The sequence below is a fragment of the Diadema setosum genome, chromosome 17 (assembly GCF_964275005.1).
Source record: "Diadema setosum chromosome 17, eeDiaSeto1, whole genome shotgun sequence".
In the NCBI taxonomy this organism is placed as follows: domain Eukaryota; kingdom Metazoa; phylum Echinodermata; class Echinoidea; order Diadematoida; family Diadematidae; genus Diadema; species Diadema setosum.
This window is the reverse complement of record NC_092701.1, coordinates 24,115,076-24,135,877: the sequence shown is the minus strand read 5'-3', so window position 1 is coordinate 24,135,877 and position 20,802 is coordinate 24,115,076. Positions and strand designations below refer to the sequence as shown.

The 20,802-nt window shown below is 38.5% G+C and overlaps 1 protein-coding gene across 1 annotated transcript in view; it reads right to left on the bottom strand.

The window, feature by feature from the left end:
* Positions 1 to 5,284, bottom strand: part of LOC140240779 (uncharacterized) — a 96,673-nt gene extending 91,389 nt beyond the window's left edge. The window contains exon 1 of the mRNA XM_072320551.1: positions 5,192 to 5,284. Coding sequence (XP_072176652.1) covers positions 5,192 to 5,208 — 17 coding nt within the window. The 5' untranslated portion in view covers positions 5,209 to 5,284. The remainder of the gene's footprint in view (positions 1 to 5,191) is intronic.
* Positions 5,285 to 20,802: the final 15,518 nt, after the last annotated feature.

Sequence of the window (20,802 nt, the reverse complement as noted above, 5' to 3'; positions counted from 1 at the left end):
ACACAAGTACACACTGTTTGTAGAACAAACAAGAATAAATATATATATATATATATATATATATATATATATATATATATATATATATAATATTATAATCATTTTTTTTTTTAAGTGGGGTTGCTTGTAGTGCTCAAATAAGTCCATGATTCACATCCCCAATGGGATTTCCACTCACTCCAAATGCTTGCATGGATCACATTTTCACAGACTTGTATTCAAAACATGATTTGAATCTCTGTAGAATGGATCAGCCTTCCGTTTTACCTACAATATGTCTAGTGGATCTTACAATACAGTTCAGCCATTCCATGTAACTAGACACCAGGACCTTAAAATTTCAAGTTCAAGCAATTAAGAAAGAGCATTCATATTTGGGTAGGTATATGATCAAAGGGTGTAAATCTAATTTTTTACTGCTTTTCACTTCCTAACAGCCGAGTTACACCTCCCAGAACAAAGATCACATTTGCTACAAAAATGATGCCTCTTTGGTACTTTTTTTGATTTCACTATTTAAGGCATGTTCTATTATTTATAGATTCATAATTTTTTGATGCAAGGTCTTATTGTATACCCATTTTACCATATCAAGTTGTTTTTTTCATTTATATGTAATGGGTTTGGCAATATTTTCGATTGAAAACACCCTCGAAATGTGTCACGCGAGTCACAAAAATAAGTCTAAATTTTAGATTGCTTAAAAAGTAGTAGACTATATGAATTCTAGCTGATGAATAATGAGGATCTAAGAGTCCTCAGTCATACCAGAAAATAAGGTTTCCATTTGTAAACCCCTTCATTGTAAAAAACACCAGAACATTTGTGTCACACGAGTCACGCAAGGATTTCTTAGGGTTGTCACGCGAGTCACAGTTTACAAGTTTGAGAAAATTAAAGACCAGAATGATTGAGATTTAAAAAAATAAATTCTGCCTTGAAACTAAATCATGTAATATGTTTAATTTCCCAGTAAAAGTAAATTTTTTATGTTAATTGGTAAATAAGTAGTGTTATAATAAGTAATGAAAAGCTGATTGGATTGTCAGCTTTCGTCTGGTTGGTCAGTAGAAAAACTGGTAGGAGGTGGGTGGCCTCCTCATCAACAAAAAAGTAAAATGCATCAGGAACTCTTCATGAAAATTACATCTACTTGTACTGTATGTCAGCTCCACTTCTGTGAAGTTCTTAAAACATTGCTTCATAAAGTGGCAACAATCAGCAAGTTACATTGTATGAAGATGACAAGAAAATTGCTTCAAATCTTCCCTCAGATTTTGCTGTACTCCAAATTGGCTTCGCTGAGAATCATTCATGCTCCAGTTAAGATAAAGTCCAATCTGCCATTTGGAATCGGGTGCAAATAGCTCTGTACATATACATCAATCATGTGACCCCAGGAGAAAATTATTACAAGTCATCATCAATGATGAGGCCTACAATGTACGTTAATAAACCATGACAAAACAGTATTATGTTGTAGACTGTAGATTTTTTGGATGAACTTCTTTAAGTGGTCATCAGTGAAGTGCATTAGTCAAAATATGGTTATATGGCCCTGCAAGCCAATTCAAAATAGCTTTGTTATCAGTGCCCTACCTATGCTGAATGGAGAAACACAACATCATGACCTACAGTGTAGTGTGGAATTTCAGCACTACAAGTCAAGGGAAAGATCCAGTTGAGTGGAGCAAGCCTGAAGCGACAGAGCTGCGGCTATGTGAAAAATCAAATCTTGTGCTCTATCTCCACTGCTGAGGAATTTTGCCTTGCTGTAATTCTTTAAACTCTTCCTACAACTTTCATCACAATCAAAGGGAAGTTGAAGATTGTTCTGAGGGTTTGTACCTGCCTGTTATCTTTGGAATATAGCTGCACCACATAACTTAATCATCCCTTCGATATATCACCTTCAAAAAGTGAATATCTTGTCGCAAAAAGGTTCACTTCTCAGAGAAGCAGTGGTGATCTATCCAATAATGGCCATAATGATGGAGGAAATGAGGATACCATTGGGCCTGCAATTGGCTGATGGTGGCAGCTGCCTTCAGCAGAAAGCATCCCGCTGCATCTCTGGCACAAGCCTCCTAAGTGGTCAGTTAGTCTAAGGGGAATATATTCCACTGGCTGGATAAAAGAGCCATGGCAGCCTGAATCTGACATCTACAATGTAATGCAAATTACAGCAGCCATATCTTGTCAACAATAGGAGACTTTAAATGAATGAAAAGATTGAGTCTTAAAAATAAAAATAAAATGGCCCCAACAAACTAGGCATGAAAACTGTCTCCACGAAGCAGTGACAAACTTTCTCAAACTACAGAAGACACTTTGGCAAAGAAAACTTAATTAAGTATATACTATATCATGTAGTTTGCTATGATTAAATAAGCAAAACATGGTGATCATTCTTCACATCAGACTCAGTAATGGTAGATAAAGAAAAAGAGTATCAGTATGTGTGAACATTATCTATTATAAGAAGTGAGGATTCTTTGTGCATCAAAATAACTTTGCTTCAAAAGGAGCTTAAATGGATTCATATAAATCCATAAGCAAATATACAAGCTAATCTAAAGAAAGTTTAAATTTGATTCATTTTGAATAGAAGACTAGTTGATACAATTATAGTAAATAAGAGAGAAAAAGAAAATTCATTGAAAAAGAATGATTTCCCAGAACTCTTGATTTGACAAGGAAAAAAAGAGGTTCAAGTTAATTTTTTGCTGGATGTTTTATGCATTAAATGTGCTATGAGCTCCCATGATTCCATCAGAGATTGGAGTTAGATGATTTCTTTGTTTTAAAGGTATGTGTGATGAAACTAACCATAAATAACATGTTAGGTTAAACATTTGGCTCATTTTACTCAATAAAACTATTATATTAGGCTCAACTTTTGGTCCTGAATGATACTCGTCACGCGAGTCACACCCATGTGTCACGCGAGTCACATTTTTTATATGCCATCTGAGTTCAAAGGAAAAGTCAAGGCCTGATAAAATTTTTACTATTTATCGCTTAATATCTCAAAATTGAATGCAGAAAATTCTGTGTACATAGGACAAGTACTTTCTTACGAAAATTCATTTACGTACAGTAAGGTCAGAAATCTTCAATAGTGTCGCGTCACGCGAGTCACAACAAAAAAAGTCAAGTATCTCTTACTAGAATGACTTCACATCAAAAATTTCTATGACCCAATGTGAAGGGTCCATACCTTGATTGAAATATATAAACTAAACAGGTCTGCAAAATAAAATTTTCAAGTTTTAAACCATAACAAGTCAAAATTTTGTATAAATGTCACGCGAGTCACAATGGAATGGCTGAGTTGTAGTTGGTGCATTTCATGTGCAAGATACAAATTGTCTCAATACACAAGTTTTGTGCATCGATGCACCCTACATGAATACCCTGATTGAAGCCATTCACAAGTTGGGGAAGCCTATTTTACATTATCAATAGCCACGGCACGAGATTATTGAATAACATTTCATGACATTTTTTACTTGTGCTATAATGAATGTCCTTACTACTTTGTTTTCGTTTTTGATTTTCTGAGTAAAACTATAGTTGAATTATCATTATTAGGTAAATTCAATGAGATAAATTGTTCTCCCTCAGCACATTGCCTTGCACACAGGATGCCATCACTGAATGTGGTCAGTGTATAACTGTGATATTAATTGTGATTGTGATATTGATTGTGTTGTTATTATTGTATGTAGAGATCCATTGTTTACAATTTCAAATATTTCAAATCTGAATGGTTAATACTTTGATGAAGTCAACAGTATGATATCAACATTATCATCATATTAATTCTATGTTTGAAATGACTACACAATCAACGAGTTACTTTGTCTTGCAAGTTTAAGAGCTGTACTCTGTAGACATAAGGGCCTAACCATTGTTACGTCTATTATATCTAGCCTAGTGTACTACAGTACAGTAAATTGTAATTGTCAAGAGTGCACATACAACTGCAGTGCACACACAACCACAACCTAGTCAAGATTTATGGCGAGGCAGTGAGGTATGATAAGTACCAGGTATTGACATATTGTACCGATGTCAATAAATAGATCTAGTCTTTCTCCATCATGTCCATTGTGAGTGTACAAACGTGTAGACAGAAAGGTCCGTCTGTCCGGAGGATTTTTTAATTTTTTTGACGTTATCGTGAAGCCAGACGCAGTCTCCGCAGAACATATCCCTGACGACCAGATATATACCATTCCAATCTTCATGATCTTTTAGTCAATTGAATTGTAAGTGCAGGGAATAATTTTCCTGGAGGGCATTTCATGAAGATTTTGGTCAGATATTTTTCTGACAAACTGTTGCAAGCTACTGAAATCCTTGCATCTGATTGGCTGAGAGCAAATTTCTCCGACAACTTTGTTGGACAAAATGCTTCATGAAATGCCCCCCTAGCCCTGGTATCGCATAGCAATTTGCTATGCATTCTGGTATGACTGCTATACAAAATGTAATTTGCATAGCAGTTTCATTACATAGACTTGTATACCATTTTGTTGAAAATGTGTGTCCATCGACAAAAATTGCTATTCAATTTCGAGACGGAAAATTATTCCCTGCAGTGCAGACACATACACGATACAGACCAATAATACATCAAAATTTCAACAGAATGTACATCGCCCTCAATCAAGTGATGCCTAAAATCAAACAGGTGGAAATACGAATGCACATATGAGTGTGACGAACAACAATCACCACTCCACTCTTCTACTAGCTTTCCCTCGATCCTGGTCTGTATAACTATTACAAGGAGGTACGACAAACGTGTAACAGTTACTACTATCATGACTACGACACTGTAATGTATCTCCATGGTAATGATTATAAAAAGTCATGATCATGTGCCACATACTGCACTGCTAAGTGTGTACTGTGAGCACTGCGGCAATCCATTGCATTTAATACTAATACTACCACGACCATGCATAGACCACTACACTATTTAGTATGCACACTTTTATGTACTGCAGGGAGAAAAACCGAGTGACAGTATAGTCAGACACTTAACAGTGTTAATCATAATGCACACAACCTCTCGTACACAGCACATGAGGGAACGAATTTCAACCAACAGTTGGTTAGTTTCACACAGGAAATCACATCATCGCAACTTTCGAGCAATAACACAATTATTTGTACTCACTTTAAACGACTACCCATGTTTCTCGAGATGACAGTGAGAAATGCGAAGACATAAATAGCCACTTAGCACTTCCGGTATGTTTTATGTACAATGATGTACACTGCTCTCGCACAGATGTTACCTACGTACAATTGCAGCTTGAGAGCCGCTGGCTGATGCGTGGAGGTGGTGTGTCGGCCGGACCGACTAGCAAGTAGCGCAGGCAGAGTGAATATTACTGATTGTTTTGAACAGGACGCCATCTACTGGTAACCGCCATTATAGTCACCCTCTGTGATTATTCGGAATCTGGTAAAGCAATAGGTATTTTGTATAATCATCTGATACCCTCTGTGATTATTGTGATGAACCGAACTCGCCTAATATTTTCCAAGTAATAGATACAGTAAATAGAAATATATATATATAAATAAATAGATAAACAAATAAATAAATGAACACAAACATTCAAATATAAAACCTATGATTGCTGTCTCGAAAATTGTTCAGATGCTTGCGAAACACAATTTGCATAGCATTCCATGATTACGTATGTACGCAGGACTTAATGGGAAGAAAAACGTTTAGAAAAAAAAAAGTGCATGAATATTATTATCTATCGTACTCGTTGTCACTTTATTCAAACCACATTTTCATGAATAATGACAATGTAGTTATAGTCATATCAATCGCTACTTCCTCGTTTTATTACTTCTCATTGGTTTTAATCTATCCCATTAATGATGTCGTGACGTTGTTAATTATACCCGTCGGCATCATCATATTTCACAAGGGTTTCGTCACAAAATCCTAAAGTTGACACATGATGGTATGAATATGGAATTTTCAACTCCACCCACATCAGATACAGTTCGGATCGATGACACCCGAACCACACAAGAAGGAAACACAATAGCTAGGCTCTATAACACGAAGATTTATTTTTGCCACCGTTTACGAAGTTGCTGCTGAAACTCAACAACTACACCGGCTTTCGTGCGATGGTTCAAGATGCCCTCATCCCAATGAATGACCCGATGTTTATCATGATCAGAATTAAATTGGAACATTTCTTTTATCGGGTACCCATTCAATTTGCTCGGTTCTGTGGCAGTGTGACGCCTACTTAAGTATCGTCATCTTCAGGAGTTCTACCAGATGTGTGGAGTTTAACACTAGTGGGAACAAGCAAGGACCCGGTTTCATTAAAGAGAGAGAGAAAAAAATGTTTTGCTCAATTTTCCAAGAAAAAAAAAAATAATACAAACTTGCAGCTTCGAATAATCATAGACACAACAGATTCGTTCAGTGAGCATTTAAGTTGTTTCTACTATAATGCGAATGTTGAAAATTGAAGTCTTTATGAACAAGCTTCATTATTACCTAGGGTGTGGACTGTAATTATATTAAGCTATCCAGTATTGTACCATAATACGGTGGGAGAATTACAACAAAAACGAAAGAATGCACATGCAATTGCATGATGCATCTGGATACACCTTATACATCTCTTTTCCGAACTTCATTTCATCTTTCTCATAAAAACAAAACAAAACCAGATCCATCAATCCATTAATGATGATAAATCCTAAATAATAGCATCGTGCATTCATGATAAGCCAGAACTTCATTTATTTTTTTCTCATGGTATGGGTTCTTTAACGGGCTTTATAGAATGACATACGATGAGATTACTGATATTTCTACATAGCCTGGATACGACCTTTTGTTTCATTCTCTTTGTTTATACGAACCGAAATATGGAACAGATTTTCTTTTCGCTTTCTTTCATAACTAGTCCTCAAGAGCCAATTGCGAATATTTGTAGCCATGTGATTCAACAATGTGCTTGAAGAGGTGAGTAAAATTTCTTCTTTTCTTTAGTTTGCATTCGAGATATTGGGCTCAAATGGCACTGTCAATTCTGTAATCGAAACATCTTGATCTCTCTTACTCACTTCAACAACTCGATGACATATCTAGATCTATATACAAATCCAGATATGATTTCCGACACAAGTAACATTAATCCCAAGAACATTCTTCACAATAATCCAGGATGCTGTCATGTCTATATCGTTCTTGTTCAAACAATCCTTTACAGTAAGTTGCTACCACACAGATAGCAATTGGAATTATCTCGCGTCTACGGAGGTTGTCACCAGAAGGTCATTGGCAATTTCCATGGACGCTCTTGTGTTAAAGCTAGAAGGACATTTTCGTGGGAATGAAACTGAACACCATGACAAATTAGAATTCTTTAACAATGTACTAGTTTTAGAAAGTTTCCTTGCATGTAAAATGAGCTACCATTTCTCTCCAAAATTCTTTATAGCTTCGATACGCAGGGTTTATTTTGCAACATTTCTAGCCTTTTCCAAGTTTAGTACAGGCATATCGGGACAATACTTTCCACATACAATATTTCGTCATTGCAATTTGACAGTTTCCTTGACCATTTTCTTTTCGCGAGAAACTTTTGCTATGTTTTAATATTATACTGCAAAGTGATATCAGTTATGTAGACTAACGATGGTGGTATTGATGATGATGGTGATGATGGTGATGATGATGGTGATGATGATGGTGATGATGATGGTGATGATGATGGTGATGGTGATGGTGGTGATGGTGGTGATGATGGTGATGATGGTGATGGTGATGGTGATGATGATGATGGTGGTGATGATGATGATGATGATGGTGATGGTGATGGTGATGGTGATGGTGATGATGATGATGATGATGGTGATGATGGTGATGGTGATGGTGATGATGATGATTATGGTGGTGGTGATGATGGTGATGATGATGATGATGGTGATGATGGTGATGGTGATGATGATGGTGATGATGGTGATGATGGTGATGGTGATGGTGATGATGATGATGATGATGGTGGTGATGATGATGGTGATGATGATGATGATGATGGTGATGATGATGATGATGATGAGAAGGATGATTAATAATCTTGCTGCACCATTATTGGCATAATCGTGGTTATAATGATGACAACATTAGTGATTCTTCCCGCATTATTATGATATATATACACTGGACAGCAAAAGAAAGTACCCACTTCTGTCAAAGGCCGCACACAAAAATCCAGTCACCGCCTAGAAATAAATCATTTTTGTACACAGGTGTGCTACAATGGCCCTTACTTATCACATGCACATAAGCAAGTGAATGTCTTCATAGCAAAGAAGAACTTGACATGCACAGCATCTTGGTAATGAATCAAAAGTCCCACACAACAGCACTTTCCACCATGCAAGAATGGCCACTGAATGGATAAAATTTTTAAACAACCAATATGTCAAAGTGAACACCTGTTTTGTCAAAATGATGTTGAGTGTATTCTGCACTTAGGGATGCTATCCTTCCTGATTATGCTAATTCTCAGAATAAAATCAGTTAGCTCTTTAGACTGGACATTACTTTACTCTGGTCTAAGCAAGCTTCCATCAGGAAAATCATGCCACGTCTTGTAAGACTTGTAAGGCTCATACATTTTGTGACTTTTGATTCAGTGACCAAGATGCTGTGCATGCTTTTTTTTTTCTTTGTAATAAAGATAATCACTTGCTATTGGGTATGTGATTACTAATGGATATTGCAGCATACCTGTGTACAAAAATTGTTTATTTCTAGGTGGTGATTTTTTGTGTGCAACCTTTGACAGAAGTGGGTACTTTCTTTTACTGTCCAGTGTGTATATGTATATGTGTCCAGTATATATATATATATATATATATATATATATATATATATATATATATTGTAGACTAAAAAGGAATGAAATGTGAGGTCTAAGTATAACTATCCTTTACTTACAGGGGCGAAAAGAGAACATACGTGATATTTCATTGCATATTTCTGTGTTTTTCTAACGGTGTATTAATGGCAATCCATGAATCATAAACCAACAGATTCACACAGCACTATATCTTCTTTTTGCACTTTGCCTGGTTGTTTGCAATTGGTAAACAGCCTCTCCTCTACCATCTCTTTTACTTCCCCTTTCTCTTCTTCTTCAGTTTCTCTTACCTTTAAAAAAAATCTTTTCTTCTTCCGTCTTTATCATCTTCCCCCTTTTTCATTTCATCCATTTTCTTTACCTCTTTTTATTTTCTCCATCTGCCTCCTCTCCTGCTCATTCATTTTCCGGTTTACCTTCCCCTCTCTGTACACTATTGGTGGAGATGAGCATTGGGCTTTCAACTTTTTGCGAGATACCAAGAAAACACCTATAAAATAGTACAGAGCATACCATTCTAAGAGGAAAAGTTTATTTGATGAAAATCAGTTTTGGAATGGCTGAAACATCCAAAAGCAAAGTAAAACAAAGCGATCGTAATAAAAGATGTGTCCCGCCTTTTATTAGAATCGCTCTGTTTTGAATATCTCAGCCATTTCAAAACCAGTTTTCATCAAATAAATGTTGAATTCTTCGTGGAATTACATGCCCTTTCATACTTCATAAGAGGTTTCTCATTATCTCACCGAAAAAAAAAATGTTAGAAACCTGAAGTTAGACCTCACCAAAACTATACAATCACTTTAAAGCCCTTCCCCCATCCCATCATGTTCATCATGCTATTGGTCTGCCGCTGCAACAGTGGTTATTGTCCCGTCCTCCACAGCTGAGAGCCCGGCCCTGCTCGTGACCATGGACGCCCCTTCTCGGAGCAAACTGCCTATGAATCCGACTTCAGAGCACTGTAACTTATGGCGGCCATAACTAGGAGACTTTCAAAAAAGAACAGCACTTTCAATAGGTTATGCAATGAGCCAGGTGCGTTGCTATGTCAGTGCATAAATTAACTTTTGTTAGGCATACTTGAAACTCCCAGTTAAAAATAACCATGCAAAATAGCACCCAAACCGAATTGGTACTGCATGCGCACTTGATGAAGCGATGAACACATGGTAACCTGCATGCGTCCAGGAACGACCGGATTTAACGGGCATAAAGATCTCCCACTCGTATTTATTACTGGTACCCGGACTGCAGGATACCATTTTAGAACGTACACGGAAGTTTGCATTGATCAAGCTGAAATTAGCGTAACTCTCGAGTTTCCTTAGTGTGGTTGTAGCACCTGCAATTGAGATAGATTAACACTCATGGTGGGTAAAGTGGTAAGCGCTTCATATCACAAGGCAAGTTGCTTGCGCGCATCAGTCGCGCCGGCAGCCTATTGTAAGGACCGATTCCGAGTGTGGAATCATACTACAGAATAGAGATAGCCAGCTCTAAGGGACGTTCAGCCTCATACATCGCTACGAATAGAAGCTGTAGCAAGTGATCAAGGTTTTTGATCTTCTGAGGTGAGAGCTGTCTTCTTGAGTCACCAAGGGCGTAGGCTGTCTCCATCAATCTCATCATGGCCCCTATACCACATCGCTACGAATGGATGCTGCACGATATCTCGCTCCCAGCTCCTCCTCCGACCATCCAGTGCTAAAAGGGATGATCTAGTAGTAGTATTGCTTGAGGTGAGAATTCAGCTTTTAAATTTTGCGAAATACCTAGAAACCACTTATGAAATGATAAAAGCATGCAATTCTTAGAGGAATTCAAAGTTTATTTGATAAAAATCGGTTTTAAAATGGCCGAGATATCCGAAAACAAAGTAAACAAAGCGATCCGTTTTTTTTTTTTTAAATTAGGATCACTTTGTTTTGGATATCTCAGCCATTTCAAAGCTAATTTTCATCAAATAAACTTTGAATTTCTCTTAGAAATATACTCTCTAAAAAAAGTCGAGTGAAAATATTCACTCTTGAAGGAGTGAATTTAGAGTGAAAATGTTAATTTTCACTCGTTTTAGAGTGACCTCAGGGATCACTTCAAAATCTTCAAGTGATCCCTGAGATCACTCCAAAATGAGTGAAAATTAACATTTTCACTCAAAATTCACTCCAATTTCACTCTACATTCACTCTTTTTTGTATTCACTCCTTCCAGAGTGAATATTTTCACTCGATTTTTTTTTAGAGAGTACACTTTTTCATATTTTGTAAGAGATTTCTCATTATCTAAAAAGTCATTATTAAAGTTGGAAATCTCAAGTCCCATCGCAACCTAAACTGTATACCATGCACGAACGGCTGGCAGTGATCGTAAGTTATAAAGCGTGTGTATATAGATCATATTGATACTGCACATGGCTGATCCATGACGCCCGATTAATCCTCATTCTATCGCTACGTAGCTTCATCATTACGTAGAAAATCAGAATGTAATGTTATCTGTAAGGAGATAAAATGCATGTTCCGTATAATTTGTGTTTTACATTTTGCCAAGACTGTGTTCTGTTGAATAAAATAGGGAGCTTTAGATTTGCGACGCGGACGTTTGAGCCGACGCTTGAGCGGGACGTTCTCCTCTCTCCCTGCGCCGCGTTGAAAAGCAGCTTTAGATTTAATACGCTGAGACGCAACGTATAAAAAAATGAAATGGGATAAGTAATGTGTGATCGGTCCATTTCCTCTGAACGTCCACGTCGCGAAAATGTAAAGCTCCCTATTATGTGGAGTCGTGGGAACTTTGATTCTAACAAGAGTAACACAGGAAGAGAGTGTTACCCCATTCACTAGATGTCCTTTGTTCCCTACCAGTATTTCATCTCCGAGATTCCTCCCTCTCCTTTCTGTTTTCTTGCCCGCTCTGTCCCCATCCCCTTTGTCTATCCTTTTCTCTTTATACCTTTCCATACCAGTAAGTTGTTTGACCATGAGGCATTGCGGGTAAGAATGCTTCTCCGTCATTTTCTGTTACACCATCGTTGAGATAGGAAGTACTGAGATACTCTCTGTGTCTATAAAATAGACACAGTATCTTGACAAATTGACAAAATTTTAGTCATACTGTGTGAATGGCTAACTATGTTTCTCTTGGTACATACCAGGCAGCACAAGGAACCCTCAGACCCACGAAGATACACATTCAGTGATACATCGAGGGGTAAGTTTCATATCTAACTTGTATTTAAGAATTTGTCAAGTTAGCATGCTGAGAACAGTTACGTACTATTGATTTAATCATGCCATCCATATCCATGTACTGTATCATTTTCCTTGTAAACAGTATGGAAACGCGTCCCCATGCAGCATCATTGGTAATTGTTCATAATGGAATGTATGTCAACGCTTCAATAATTTGTGTAATAATTATTACGAACAGAATGGTACAGTACAGTGAAAACTTATTCAATCATTTCCTTATTTTATGATGAGATTGTATGAGGTAGTAGTAAACACAGGAATGATGCGCTATGTCATGTCCTTATGGCGTATAATTCAAAAAAGCGCTTTTGCGTGCATTTGGATATCGCGAATCTTGGATACTCGCGAAATTCGCGAAAGTTTCATGTACGCGAAAATTCATGGTTTTACAATGTACACCAAGCAACATGGATCCGAAGAGTATATAGTTTAGCTGTTCATAAACATCGTAGCAGTTGTCTTGTTTTATGTAGAATGCTAGTGTGCTAGTTTCCACTCTTTCTCTCTTTCTCCTGTTTAGTTACAAAACTTTTCTCCGGGTCATACTGGAGAATATCGATTTATTATTTACACGAGGGAAAGAAGCTTGGTTTCGACTTTGTGCAATGTACCTGTAATATATTCCTGAAAAGTAACCATAACATCCTGTGTGTGTGTGTGTGTGTGTGTGTGTGAGAGTGTGCGTGCGTGTGTTGTAGTTTGCTTGGTTTTGTAGATGAATTTGTAGTTCTAGATTTCCTATACATACAGAATAAGATTGAAGTTTATTGTGAAGTGAGATAACTTTGTTGTTTATATGTAAGTAAATTCCTTTTTATACATGACAGTACATACTGCATGTGCATTGTGATATCTTATACACTTCGTGGAAAATGTCTTTGCTATGATGGTGTAATCAAGGAGGTTTTTGGAGTTCCAACTGGCTGTGATTATTCAAACAGTTGTCAGATTTCTATCGATGTTCAAAGGAATTCCACAGGTGCACTTGTGCCTTTGATGATTGATGTTCCTTGCCGCCGTCTTGCTCAGCATTCTGAAGATTAATTTTGAACGTTATCATAATTTTGGCCATATTTTGCTTATCTATTTATTAAATGAAATGAAATTTCAACTAAAGCATGTAAAACAAAAGACATTTCCGTCCAGAAATTTGCGCAAAAGTGTAAATCTGAGCTGTATCATGTGAAAATGTTTAAAACTGTACCATCCTGGAAAGCTGGTTTTATCACTTTTCCGCTTAGTTTCCACAAATGAAACTAATATGGAATAATCTTCAAGTATAATTCTTTATTGATAGATATATCAGATTAGTGCCCGCATATGCCCAGTCGAGTAATTTTCATCTTCATTTCAGCATTTTTTGCTCAATTTCTATTCGCGCATCCTCATGTCTGTACCACCTACCTTTTATAAGAAGGGATAGCGAAAAGTAATTACCATCACAAAGAAATATCTTCCTTTATAGTGGCTAGTGATTATGCAATGAGACACAAGTCAATTGTCTTCCTATCTGCGCGGCAGATCCTGTTTTGCACATGCTTCAAATATTTTTGAGCGGCGGCTTTGAACATCTAGCAAGGGATTAGACGGTTGTGACTCCATTCTCTAGAACCTCCTTGGTGTAAGCAACTGATTTGAAACTATCATAGATATGTATTTCGTTTGTCTTTGGGTGCGTTTATCAACTCCTTTTCTCGGTAGAAACAGGTTATCCAAACAGCTTTCAAGGAATTTTTACGAGTTGATAAACGCAAAGCTGTTTTGAAAGCCCTTTAGGAAAGCCTTTACGAAAGGGTGCGTTTATCAACTCTCCTTTCTCGGCAGAAACAGGTTATCCAAACAGCTTTCAAGGAATTTTAACGAGTTGATAAACGCAAAGCTCTTTTGAAAGCCCTTTAGGAAAGCCTTTTCGAAAGCCCCAAATTTGTGGCGATCCAAACAGCTTTCCTAAACAGGTTTTCAGAAACCTGTTTGTGAAAGCCTTTTGGAAGTTGATAAACGCAAAGCTGTTTTGAAACGGCTTTGTAGTCTTGTACTTCAGGCACGCCTTATGACCTCTTCTCCTCTGGTCGAATTGCGCAATGCAGCTGTGCAGTGACAGGCCAGTTAAAAAAAAATCGTGTTCGCGAAGAGAGTTGATAAACGCAACTATTTTGAAAGCCGTTTCTAAAGGGCTTTGGAAAGGGCTATCGAAAGCCGTTTAAACAGGGGAGAGTTGATAAACGCAGCCAAAGTCGCATGCCGCCACTCAGAAATATTTGAAGTATGTGCTAAACTGGAGCTGCCTCACAGATAGGAAGACAATTGATTCATGTGGCATTGCATCATGACTCGTCACTCTCAAAGGAAGATATGTCTTTATTATGGTAATTGCTTTTCGCCGTCCCTTCTTAGAAAACAAGCGGCACATTAATAGTACAGGCAGTCAGGGCTTTGGAAAGGGCTTTGGAAAGGGCTACGGAAAGGGCTTTTGAAAGGGCTATCGAAAGGGCTATCGAAAGCCGTTTAAACAGGGGAAAGTTGATAAACGCAGCCTTTGACTCTCGTGATAAAGCCTCTTCTGCCCTCTTTAGTTGGGGTTGAATAAAATCCGGCCTATAATCATATCAAAATAAATAAAGGCGCGAACCAACAAATTTACACTGTGTCGGTGTATTGTGTTGTGAGCACAGTTTGGCCGTTCCTCACATAGGTGCCTATATGTTGTTGTCCAATCTAATTATGTAATGGTAATTATCTTTACCATTACTACATTGTATTATCAATATCATCTTTTTTGATATTATCATTACTATTTTATACACACTTTTATGTTTGATAACTTTCATTTGTTGTTGACTCTTACTTTCTTTTTCTTGCCTCCTCTTGGTACACCAGATTAGGGCTGGCTGATTGCTCAGCCCCCCCCCCCCCCTCTTGCTGTTGCTATTTCACTCTTTTCCTTTCTTTATCCCTCTGTTGTTCCTCATCTTGTTTGATGTTGCCTCCCTATTCATCCTTATCCTTTAAATGTTGCCCCCATGGTCCTCGGGATCATCGCTGACCCTCCTCTGCCTTTTGTCTGTCCACCCTCCTTAATCCCCCTCCCTTAACCTGTTGGGCCCCTTGCCCGTGACCTCCAACCCTCCCCTTTTGTTTTCTTTGTTCTGTGTCCATAAATAGCACTCCCCTGACTGTTCTTGTTGTGTGTAGTCCTTGTGTTTGCTGTCCCTGCTTGTTTGTCACTTTGTCTTTGACGAAGATTCTGCTTGGATTGAAAGCTCAGGCCCCTTTTGACTCCAATATGATTACATTGTATGTATGCATGTTGTTGTTTTTTTTTTAACCTTACTCAGACACCCTTATCAGGTCTAATTTATTACATGCGTGGAGCATATTTTTGTGTCTCATGTTTGTTTGTTTGTTTGTTGTTCACGCAGATTCATCATGCGAATGTTTCCAAAGCTTAAACACATCAACTTGCTCACGGTGAAAGGGTTTTCATGAACACGAGGGGAAAAACTGCTTTTCGCTCCAAGTTTAAGGTCAACCGCTTTGAGGAAATGGTCAGCACAGACGACTTTCCTTCGCCACTACCGTTACGACACTCGAGCTGTCCCAAGATGGTAAACGATGGAAGAATCAGCGATCCGAAACCTCGCACAAGGGCGGTATGAATATCTACAACGCCAGCCTAGCAACATGAACCCGATGTAAAAGATCGAGCAGTTGCTCACGTCATCTTCTACTTCGATGGAATCACCGTTGGTCATCCTCGAGACGCCAGAATAACAATGGGGAAAGGTTAGACATCCACACTTCCACTTCACTTTCCGCTTCACAGCACGAAGTCTACTATTGCGACCACTCCCTATATCTTGCAAAATATTTAATGCTCTCATAAAATGGTTCATGACCTGATCCGTCTGTTTTTTTATTACTTTCTTCAAGACTACAGCGAACCCGCAGCTCCCTACGAACATTACGAAGTGATGAAAATTCCTGGCGTGTCTTAACTGAAGACAGTGGATACAGTCGCGATGCGATCGACGAGGGGCAGGATCATGACATCGGAGGGGATACAATCAAGGACGATGTGGATGACGTTATCCGACAACCTCACGTAAGTTTCATACATCATTTCAATACTCGTGTAATTTTCGATTTAATAAATAGGTTAATTGCAGAGTTATTGAGCGTTATCATTTATAGTGTTTGTTTTAGTGGCTATGCTTAACTACGACTAATCGAAGTCAAGGTATAAACTTCTCAAACGAATAAGCCAGTTCGTAATTAGCTCATGTACACCTTGGTACAAATGACCTTTCTGTTTTTCTCAGTTGGTTAGGTACTTCACTCGTTTTCAAAGCGGTATAATGCATAAGCTTGCCCGACATAACAATTTATGGAATTCGTGTTCAAACAAAGTATGAACTTGAGTTTAGACCAGGTGACCAGAATAGTCCGTCAGTTGACACTTTAGCAGGCATCTGATTCATTGTTTCGTATTGAATGCAATAACAACCTTTTTCTTTTGATATTGCCAAATACCAGGGTTGCTGTCAGGTGGATGTGCTGGCAAGCACTATTTAGATAAGGATCACATGAATAATCATCACATCACAGATGCTTATCTCAGTGAATTGATAAACCAAAATGCCTGTTGGTACAAAATTAATTACCTTTTTCTGCTCATGCGCAAAGTGGAATTATAAACTGGTCTATTACAATGCAAGACTGAATTTTGATTTCTGTGTTGTTCATTCCTAATCCAGCGGGAAATACAAGGCTTTTTGAATTTCTCCGGGCCTCAACGAAAGCTATGTCAAGCGCTTTGATGCCGAGAGTCGATGGAGCACCACGCATGCAGATCAAAGATCTCGACGAACTATTGAAGAGATACCTTGCTGATAGTGTGGTGAGTGCATTGCTAGAAGCAATAGTGAATAGTTTGACCGCAGATTTTACTCCTTCCGATAGGGACTTGAATGTACCTGACATCGGAAGTAATGTCAACTAACTAAGCACTCCATATTATAACAAAACCAATACAACGTTTACAACTGGTACAACTGTTGCAATTGCATTGGCAAACTCATTTCGCATGCACCGCGACAATGTGTAATAGTACAACGCATTCACAAAACAAACTGAATTTTTGCCAGACTTTCATTACCATCATCTCCGATAAATCAGAAACGCTGAGCAATAACTCAGGTGTCGCTTGAAATTGGCATTGATGATTGATCGATCACGAACTAAGCTCAGAAGATTCATACCCAATTAAATCATTTACACGACCACCTGATCATAGCCTCAAGTTTACTGTCATTTCACTCTGTATCTACCACAATGATATCCCACAACGAGGTGACACAAGTTTATATTTCACATCACATTTTCTTTTTCTTCGAAACCTCATACATCCAAATTCTAACAATATTGTTATGCTCCTTTTAGAGGTTATGGGTAACGTAACATTATATAACATAAGTCTCTCCAAGGTGAAGACTGCATAAAAGCAGACATTTCTCTTGAACTGTAAAAAAAAAAAGAAGAAGAAAGAAAAAAACTACAATGTATTTACAAGCGTACAAACTGTTTTTTAGTGTTTTCTGTACGGGATCTGAGGCTAACTGGAAGTGAAAAAACGCTATCATTTCAACTACCTACAGTTCACTGTCTTCCTCAAAAGAGCTCCTCCCAGTGACAGATCTGCTGTAGATGTCCTATCAGATCAGCTTCACTGACTGACCTGATGGCTTCATCGAAGTAGTCATCAACTATCTCATCCCAACTCCTCCATAAACACTGTTTTTAGTGTTTTCTGTACTTGGTCTGTGGCTAAGTGGAAGTGAAAAATCTCTACCATTTCAACTACCTACAGTTCTCTGTCTTCCTCAAAAAGCTCCTCCCAGTGATAGATCTGCTGTAGCTGTCCATATTATATGGTTAAAATGTTCTTTCGAAACTACTACTACTCGATAATCAATTGTGCATTTGTGGGATACTTTCAAATCGCTTGATTTCATCTACGCCGCAAGGCCTAATCGGAATGCCAGCTGCTGCATGCAGCTTACGAGCATAAACCTCTTGTTTACCATATAACTCATCTTTATGGAGTTCTAGTTGGGATCTCTCTCTCTCTCTATGCGAGCTATCCCCATCACTATACCGCGGACGTAGCATTATCTTTTCGTTACTCCTGTCTATGATTTGAATAATAGACCTCTTTTTGATCAACCTCTGCGCTGTTTCCAAGTATCTCTTAGTACGACCATCTCCCTCGGACATTTTCATGTGTAGTAGGACCCTACGTCTAGACCCTACTCGCTGACTAAAACCTGAAGGCTTCATCGAAGTATGAGTCATCAACTATGTCCTCCCAACTCCTCCATTAACACTGTTTTTTTTTTTTGTGTGTGTTTTCTGTACGGGGTTTACTGTCATTTCACTCTATCTACCATAGTGACATGCCACGATGAAGTGACACAAGTTTATATTTCACATCACATATTTTTTTCTCTACGAAACCTCATATAAATCCAAATTCTCGCAATATTGTTATGCTCCTTTTAGAGATTAGGGGTATAGTAACATTATATAACATCAGTTTCTCCAAATTGAAGACTACATTAAAGCGAACATTTCTCTTGAACTGTAAAATAAAAATGGTTACAAGCTCAAAAGCTGTTTTTTAGTGTTTTCTGTACGGGGTCTGTTGCTAACTGGGAGTGAAAAAACTCTACCATTTCAACCACCTACAGTGCACTGTCTTCCTCAAAAAGCTCCTCCCAGTGATAAATCTGGTGTAGCTGTCCTATCAGATCAGCCTCACACTGACTGACCTGATGGCTTCACCGAAGTATTCATCAACTATCTCATCCCAACTCCTCCATAAACACTGTTTTTAGTGTTTTCTGCACGGGGTCTGTGGCTAAGTGGAAGTGAAAAAAAAAAAAAAAACTCTACCATTTCAACTACCGACAGTTCACTGTCTTCCTCAAAAAGCTCCTCCCAGTGATAAATCTGCTGTAGCTGTCCTATCAGATCAGCTTCACACTGACTGACCTGACGACTTCATCGAAGTACCATTAACTATCTCATCCCAACTCCTCCATAAACCCTGTTTTTTAGTGTTGTGATATGCGCCGCGCGGGTTCTTTTTCACTTTTCTTTTTCTCTTATCAAATCTCAGTTTATCGAGACCTCACGCATATCAAAGACAAATGGGAGATTCAACTTGTGTTTTATGCCTTGTTGCTTTTATTGCAGCACAAGTTTCCAAAATACAGGTAGATATTCCACAACACCAACATTGTGAACAAGATACATCCGGGCTGAGAGCTATCTATCCCATGTCTGTCCTCTCCGAACTCCAGGTTCAGACTCCCTTTCCTCTAAGAGATCTAGCCCACAACAACTCGAAACAAAAGATACTACAGACAAAGTTCATTCCCCTAGAGTTAATCCCGCTATGTACAGACCCAATTACATTCAGGGTGGCCATTTAATTTCAAACAATGCAACCCCCAACCTGTGCACATAAAAACGTTCATTGCCCCAAAGATACAAAAGAGTTGTAGATCCCTCTAAACACATCAATATACAAAGCTACTTAATTCCTCTGGGAACACAACTTTATTGCCTACCCTGACAAACCCAAGAAACCTTACAAACCCATGAGTCAACTTCACTAACAATACAGGCACATAATTAAAAGCTACACTAACTTTGTAATTTCCTGCAGGAAGTTTACACACTCTAGTCTATTTGCAACCCGAACTCTGCTGCTATCATCCACATAATTGTGATTTACTACACTAGTGTTTTCTGTATGGGGTCTGTGGCTAACCGGAAGTGAATATCTCTACCATTTCGACTACCGAAAGTTCTCTGTCCTCCTTAAAAAGCTCCTCCCAGTGATAGATCTGCTGTAGCTGTCCTATCAGATCAGCTTCACTGACTAAACCTGATGGCTTCATCAAAGTGGTCATCAACTATCTCATCCCAACTCCTCCATAAACACTGTTTTTAGTGTTTTCTGTTCGGGGTCTATGGCTAAGTGGAAGTGAAAAAAACTCTACTGTAGCGTTACGGGGGGTTACACGCCAACACAGCAGATTGGACTCGGAGTTACAGTTGACAATGACACTTTATTACTCGTCCAAACAGCCTCGGTCCACCCACTGGGTTACTCAGCTCTAAAGAGCATCGGCAACAGGTATACTACGTATACAGGATCATCGATTTAGGGTCACAGCTATCGCACGATGAGGCATCTCTGTCCTCTCGATTCAGCCAGTCTCTCAGCGGACGACAAATTTTGTGAAGATAATATACAACTTCAGCGAAATCTAACTGGTAGCGCACAGCTCGTCCACTCCGGTCAATGGTCAGGCGGTGAATGAGCTACTGTACCCCAGAAAGCTACACTAGTACCCCTTAAAACAAAGCTTTACCCAATAAGCCCCATTGGGGGTCACTCAATTGGAAAAGGGCTGGTAGATCAAGGCCGTGTTATAGTGGACGGGGGTGGTAGCAATGACCTTATGAGGGGTGTACTGATTTGGGGGTGAAGGGTGGCCTTCTATTGGGGAACTCCCAATTGAGGAGATGCTGACAACTAAAGTTCA